Raw genomic sequence first — 7,516 nt, forward strand, 5'->3', positions numbered from 1 at the left:
CCTCTGGGTGATGGCGCATTCTCCGAACCCTCTGCCAAGAAAAAACCTCCCAGCCTGACCCCCAATGGTTGGATAACAGAACTATGGGTAGACCAAAACGAGGCGCCAGGTGCTGTTACTCTTATCTTTAAAATCTCAGGAAAAGGGGGGAAATGAATGACACTGTCCATCAGGCTAGGTAGCTGCTAGCTTAGCCTGCCAGACAGACCACGGAGGTACAGGAACTCCATTCAAAACACCCCTGGCTAATCCGCCCACTCACTCTCCCTCTCCCCATTCCCTGTGAGTCGTGTCGGTTTCCTTTCCCCTAAATATGGTCCTCACTTTCAAGGGAGGGTTTTTATCTCTTCCTGTGCCTAAAAGGGTATATGGTATTTTCATTGAGCCGACCATGGGGGTGGCTCTCTATATAAGAGGTGCTAAAAACAGCTGACAGCATGAGAAGGACTACGTCTGGCCAACGCAGACATAATAAATGAAAGGTTGTATTTGAGGGGGCGACCGGGGTCTGTTATTAGCTAATGATTGGCTTGACCCCGTGTCAAGCAGCTCCTGTCTAATATTGCCTCTTAGTTCTCTTCAACTAGACCGAAGTTAATCTGGAATAGGCTGTGCTTCCGGTCTGGTCCGGTCAGCCAAGGTCTGGGCTTTGTGGCCCAGCCACGAGGTCCGCAGATACGGCTTGTCTTGGCATCCAACAGCAGGATGAAAGAGTGATGACCTCTGGGAGGCCCCAGTGGCTGATAGTGAGCTAAAAAGGAAGTCTTTGAAACGTAAGATAATACGGAAAGGAACAGGGGGACGTTGATGGCATGTGAAGAAGTGTTGTGTCTTTCAGACAGTCCGTTCCAACACTCCAGCTATGGTGTGTGTACCACGGTAAGTGTGAGCCTTTAGTGCCGGAAGCATGGGTCTCAAAGTCAACGAGAGCGGGGAATATCCAAGCAGTGAGGAGGACAACAAACAAGGAACTGGCTGTGTTTTCTCTCAGGGTATTATGAGAGACATAATAAGAGGGTAAAGGAATGTACTGTAGATAAAATGAATCACAGCTTTCCTTGACAGCAGGTGCTGGCAGTCACAACAGGAACATTTGAACAGGATAAGGAAAGTGCAAACAACATGCTTGCACTTTCACTGGGGAAGTCAAGGTCACAATACATCATCACTTGAAGTGTATGAACTCTGTGGATGACGACGCATCCTGCGTTCGAAACACGAACCGTCGAATGTCCTTAAGAGGAATTTGTGTTTGAGCTGCAATGTGGGTCTTAAAAAAGCACGGGTCTTGTTTTGGATATAAAGAGGGTATGACGTGCGTTCTCAGGCATGCATTGTTTTGGTTCATTCTTTGTTTAATGGTCGCTGGAATCCAACAGTTGTCTTTGAGAAAATGATTTGCGAGCTTAAAAAAAAAGAAAGTCATCTTCAAGTACATTTGCAGGTTTCAAAAGAATTCAGGGCACTACAGTATTTCCTTGACTGCGGGGGGAATGTTTGCAAACAGGATAGACATTCCAGTCGGCTGTTTATTATAGCCAAAGGACCGGTGATCTATCGCCACCACAGCATGCCAGCCACCAGAGGAACAGAAAAGCGGATGAGGAACAGACTAGGAAATCACGTCGCCTGCGTTGCGCCCACGCGTGACGACTGCGTGTTACGACTGCGTGTTACGACCCCCTCGCCCGCGGTAACTCTCTGGTCACCGCCGCTGACCACCCATAACACCGGGCCGCGAGGGGAAAAGCAGCGACCCTGGAGCGGAAACATTTACCCCCAACTCCTGATTGCGAGCCTAATCACTTTAAGACCCTCGCCCCGGCTCGAGGAGGGAAATCTGGGATCAGCCACCCCCCCCCCCCCCCCCCCCCCCCCCATCTACCCGGCAGCCTGCTGACCACGGCCCCCTGAGCACACACTGGAAGGTGTTGACTTACCCCTACCTAGGACCCGTAGGGAGCCCGCTGCACGTGGCTGTATGTGTGTGTGTGTGTGTGTGTGTGTGTGTGTGTGTGTGTGTGTGTGTGTGTGTGCGTGTGTGTACGTGTGTGTGTGTGTGTACGTGTGTGTGTGTGTGTGTGTGGAGGGGTCTGCTATGGGTCAATGGTATGATTCAAGGCTTCAAGGAGCTGCAGGAACAGAGGCACACCTCAATCAGAGAAGCCATTAACTCCACCACCCATTCCAAAGCTGTTCATTTGCAGAAGGGACTACTGGAGACTACTCCCCCCCCACCCCACACACACACACACACACACACAGAAACCCCCACCACCACCACCAGCCTGCAAATGCTGAAATGCAGACCCAATCAGCAGCACAGTCTCCTGGGACGGTCCAGCGCTGGCTGAGCCCCAGTGGAGCTCCCACCACCCCTACCACCACCACCAAGACGGTCCTGGCTCGGACCACCCCACAGCGGGCTGGGGGTGGGGATTGGGACGGCTGTGCACTCTTTGGCTTGGTTCTGCTTTGAGTCCCCTTCAATCTCCGTGGAAGGCCTGGAGACAGCGCAGGTGGAGGGGCTGCGCGTGCTTCTAGGCTGGTCTCCCCCCTGGTCGTTTTCTGTGCTGGGGGGTGGGGCTTGGGGAGACCACCGCAGGCCTGCTTGTCCCCAAGGGGGAGACAACGGCCACCTTGTGCACTTAGTGAGAATCTGACACCTTTTTCTCTTTACCTTTGTTCCGGCTGAAAGCTAACACTGGAGCGCTTTCTTTAAAAGAGCGAGTGATATGAGCACACCTTCAGGAGCAGATCTGAGGTATGATCTGCTGCGGGAGCTTGGATTGCATCAGCATATTTTTACAAGCCACATGATTTCCAATAAACTTGTGTGTGTGTGTGTGTGTGTGTGTGGGGGGGGGGGGGGGGGGGGGGGGGGGAGGGGATTTTGCAATGGTGTGGTAAGACTGTCTCAACCGAGAGCCACGCTCTGGATCCTTGACAGAATCAATATGGGCAGAGAAAATGTAGGTGTCTTTTATCTTTCAAAAACCTACATGTATAACCAGTGGGGGGATGGATCATGTATATAGGCACTATCATGTCGTTGATCACTCAAACCAAAAAAATCCTTTTGATTGGTTGGTTGTATTGGTTGTCAGATATTTCCCATCTAACTCCATCAGAACTGATCCCTACTAAAGCGATCATTCAGAAAGGACCCGGATCTCTTCTGCCAATGTCATTATTTAGAAATGTGAATAAAGCTTTAGCGAAGCGAAAGAGCCGTGGAACATGACCCCCGCCTCGCTTGGCAGCAAATAATCTATTCAACCTGTGGGGTAACTCTGGCAAGCAGAAGATGAGGAAAGCGCTGGCGCTCAATTAAATCACGGCTTGACAGAATGTGGATAGTGATGGAGGAGGCTGCTCGACCTACGACGGCAGGCGGGACAGTTATCACTAGACCATAGGGAGGTAAGGAGTTGATTGACGTTGAATCCGACATTCAAACGAATCTCTCCATTATCGCACACATCCAACAAACACCAATTCACCCATCACCCATCAACTCCACGACGAGCAACACACCTTTGCAAACTCCGATCTCAGGCAGCATCGCAGCTCCAGTTCTGTTGAAAGAGGCGCAAGTGAGCCCCAGCGCGCAGTAGCCCAGCACCCAGTCCTGGCCACCGCACGGATCCCACTCCAGCCGAGTACACTGGTCACAGCATCCACACGGGTCCCGGGCTAAGGTCCGGCCGCTCTCGCAGCCATGCGGGTGTTGCACGGGACACGTTCGGAGTTCACATGGGGTACAATCGTGCGCCATGAGAGTACGCGCTAGAATAAAGACATTCAACAACGCGAAGAGGACCTGGCTGGACATCGTGGTGAGGTGGAGGAGGTCCGCGATGGTTTACCAAGCAATGCGTGCTTCTGTCAAGCAGCCAGCCACATGAAATATCCCTGTGTCTGCTGGATGGAAGTTAGTCCCCAAGTTCTTGACGAGGGAAAAATTAATATAAAAAAGTTTTTATAGAGTAATTGTTTTTCGTAAACAAATAAAAGATGTTCGGGTTCACTTAGAAACCAACCCCCTCACTAAAAAATGAAAGCAGATATCAGCATTAAGCTCTCGAGTCGCCGGCGAAATTGTGCTTTTTGTTATCCAATATCGTGAGCAGGTATCCCTACTGTAGACGCGCTTCCAGTGGGTTTCCCCTGTTCCAATTCATGTATATTCCACTCGTGTCAGCGTACAGAACTTCCTATTGGTCTTGACTGGGAGCGTAGCGCGCAAGTAACGCACAATTCAGAGGAGAGCAGTGTGAGCGCTAAATTGACATCCAGGCATATAGAAATGAGCTGTACCCCCTCCCACTGACGGACAGGCGCGCTGACCAGTAACAAGTGGAGTACGGAGGGAGGGTTTCAGCTGATTTATCCAAGCTCGAAAAACCCTTTTTGTTGTGCAATAAACGCTTAAGAGTAACCGAGGGTTTTATATATTTATTAAGTTGTGTTTTGTTTTTGTTTTTACCGTAGGCCTACGTGAGTGTCATGGATATACGTATTTTTATTTTTATTTACAGTTACTAGTAGCTAAATACTTTTGATAATTAAATACATTTAAAATACAGCAGACTATTGGCTATTAAAATAAAAAGTGTACTGCTCTCTGAGCACCATAGCATATCTTAAGTCCACAGCAACAAATCATTGTGTCAGGGAACATTTGCAGAACATGGCTTGTTATCAGCTGTTAGATTGTCTCAATTTATTTTTCAACAATACAAGGACTGCATCTGTCAAAGCCTCCTAATCAAACACAACTATCATGTCGTTTAACAACTTCAATATATATTGTACATGTGTGTGTCTGCATGTGTGTGCATGTGCGTTTGTGTGTGTGTGCCCGCAAATGTGTGTGTGTGTGTGTGTTTGTGTGTGTGTGTGTGTGTGTGTGTGTATGCACGTACGCACGGATGCACGCATGTGTGTTTGTTTGTTTCCGTAGGAGTAAAAGGTGACACGAATGGAGGCAAAAGGTTAGCCCAGTGTTTGCTGAAACTGTGTGTGTGTTCCCATACTGGCAGATTGATGGTCAACATATGGTGGTTCTGCCTGTGTGTGGCGCGGTCCACGTCTGTGGGGGGCCATATTGTGGGCACAGCTGGAGGAGGTGACAGTGATGTGGATCCACCAGCGATGGAGGACGCCGAATGAATACCAATGTCAACAAGTGGTTGACAAAGGTCCCCACGTTGGGCAGCATGGGAACCTGAGGTGATTCCCAGTGGAATGTCCTTTCTGTCGGAGCTACACAATAAGAGCGCGCTCCATGGAAGACCACTGGGTCAAATAGAGGAAGGACTGTTGTTTTTGTCTTTCTTTTTTGTCTTGTTTTGTCTTGTCACGCGATCGTGCTCCTATGAACAACACGGCGTAAGTTGTGTTACAACACAAACACGAGACGGCCATCTTCTTTCAACTGTGTTGCCATGGCAATTTCATAAGGGCAGGATCCCGCATCAACTCTGTGATGAAATGTAGACGTAAAGGTATACACTGTCTCATCTACCCTCCAGGATGATTCTGATGTTGTGAAGTCAACATCACACACCCACACACACGCAGGCAGGCACAGACACACACACAGACACACACAGACACACACACACACAACAGCGCCTCCTTCATGTCCAACATCTGCATGGAGCCACTGGTTCCAACACAAACACGACATCCAGGAAACCGATCCCCCTGCGTGCATAATGAAGGCTTGCAACACAACTCGGCTCTTGTCCTCCCTCCACACACCCCTCCGCCAGCCCCCTCTACCCCTACCCTGCTTCGCTCCAAACCCTCTTGAAGCTTCCCGTCCAACGGGCCGACCCACTGACCACCGTCCAGACACCCACGGCTGGCCGACGACAGATCAGACCTGGGCCTTTCAGGAGAGCTGGGTTTCCATTCACCCTAATGGGAAGATGCAAGGGCCAAGCCGCGTTGACCCTTTTTGCCCGGGCGATGGGGGCTTTCAACCAAGGCCAACTGGCGACACACACCAGACCCCTCTCTCTCCCCTCCTTGTATCAGGGAGGGCGGGTTCTGCTTCGGCGGTGGTAATGGACCCGATAGTAAGCTGAATCTCAATTCTCTCGCAGTCTCTGTGCGCTCAGAAAGCAGGCCACGACAGTCACAGGAGCGATGGTCATCTGTGGTTGAGACCCAGAGTAAATCATCTCCAGTAAATGTTTTCTATTTGAAAGACTTGAGGGGATTTTGTTCTCGTAGCAAATCATTAACGAGCTGGTTCACTTTTGGAGTGGGTCCAAACTTGGCTTGGAGCATACCCCTCATTTGGGACCCCCATTTATAGAGTTAAATGCTGCATGACTGTAGTTTATTGGGGGGACCCTCCCCCTTGATAAGCTAGGTCTGTGGGACCACAGTGAAAGTGCCTTCAACCCTTGATTTGTTGTGTTGAGGTGGAAGCGAGCGCCAAATTAGAGCACAGCAAACTTAACAAGCATGCTTTGTTTTTAATCGGTTCGCAAAAAAAACCTTGAGCTGAACGCAGGGCGCGGGCCATGTGGGCGTCGGCCCCGCCGTCTGCCGGTGACTCCAACCGTGCGCGAACATCGCAGTGAAAGGGTGGGGCCGGGCCCGATGTGTGCGGACCGTGAATAGCTGCAGTGTTTGCCTGGCTGCCCAGAACGGCCAGCCTGAGTCACAGATCTGTGTTTGGGAAAAAAAAGTCAAACGGCAACCGTTCAGTTTGCAGACGTCCACGTGTGTCCTTAACTGAGGTCATTCAACACGTACTCAAGCACCACCGTCCCCCCGTCGGTTCGGAACCCAAATGAGACCTTCTAGTGTGACGGGATCTTCTGCAGAGCTCTGATGCCTGTTGACGGTGTCATTGATGGAAAAAGAAAGCGTTGTGTGTGTGTGTGTGTGTGTGTGCATATGTGTTTGTCTATGTGTATTTGTGTGCGCCGTTCCTCCGCCTCTGCAGTAGTGTTAGGGGACGTGCCCGCTCCGCTTGGCGGCTGCCGCTGACGGAGTTGTCTCTGTAGGTGTTTGCTGATTGGTTGGATGGGTGCGTCTGATGGTTGGAGGCGGACCACGAGTCGCGGAAGTTCACGGACGTGTCGGTGATGCATGCGATGACTAACCTCCGGCCACTGGCATAGCTTTGTGGTGACGGTGCACGGTGAGGGGCTGCAGTGGAGGGGCGTGTGTGCAAAGTGTAACATGGAAGAGTGGTCAGTGTGTTGAGGGCTGGTGGAGGGCCCGGCGTGTGGCTGTCCTGATTACACAGTCACCACCCCCCCCTCCCCTCCATTCACTTCTCCTCACTTGGTCATCAAACAGCAAGGACAACTCGCCAAATCGGCTATCACTCTGCCTATCTGTAAGAAGAGGGCAGCGGGTTTAACTCTGGATAAAACCCAGGCTATGGGTGACGGGCATCAGGGACAGGCAGAGGGGACGGTTTGGGTGGAGCGGGCGGGTGGTTGGGTGGAGAGGAGGACGGGTGCGTAATGGCAACACGTACTAG

At 51.0% G+C, this 7,516-nt stretch overlaps 1 protein-coding gene across 1 annotated transcript in view; it reads right to left on the reverse strand.

The window, feature by feature from the left end:
* Window positions 1-4,258, reverse strand: part of LOC307087118 (cysteine-rich motor neuron 1 protein) — a 39,020-nt gene extending 34,762 nt beyond the window's left edge. The window contains exon 1 of the mRNA XM_079752574.1: window positions 3,538-4,258. Coding sequence (XP_079608700.1) covers window positions 3,538-3,835 — 298 coding nt within the window. The 5' untranslated portion in view covers window positions 3,836-4,258. The remainder of the gene's footprint in view (window positions 1-3,537) is intronic.
* Between the last annotated feature and the right edge of the window lie 3,258 nt (window positions 4,259-7,516).

The sequence above is a fragment of the Pollachius pollachius genome, assembly GCF_949987615.1.
Source record: "Pollachius pollachius genome assembly, chromosome: 15".
NCBI lineage: Eukaryota > Metazoa > Chordata > Actinopteri > Gadiformes > Gadidae > Pollachius > Pollachius pollachius.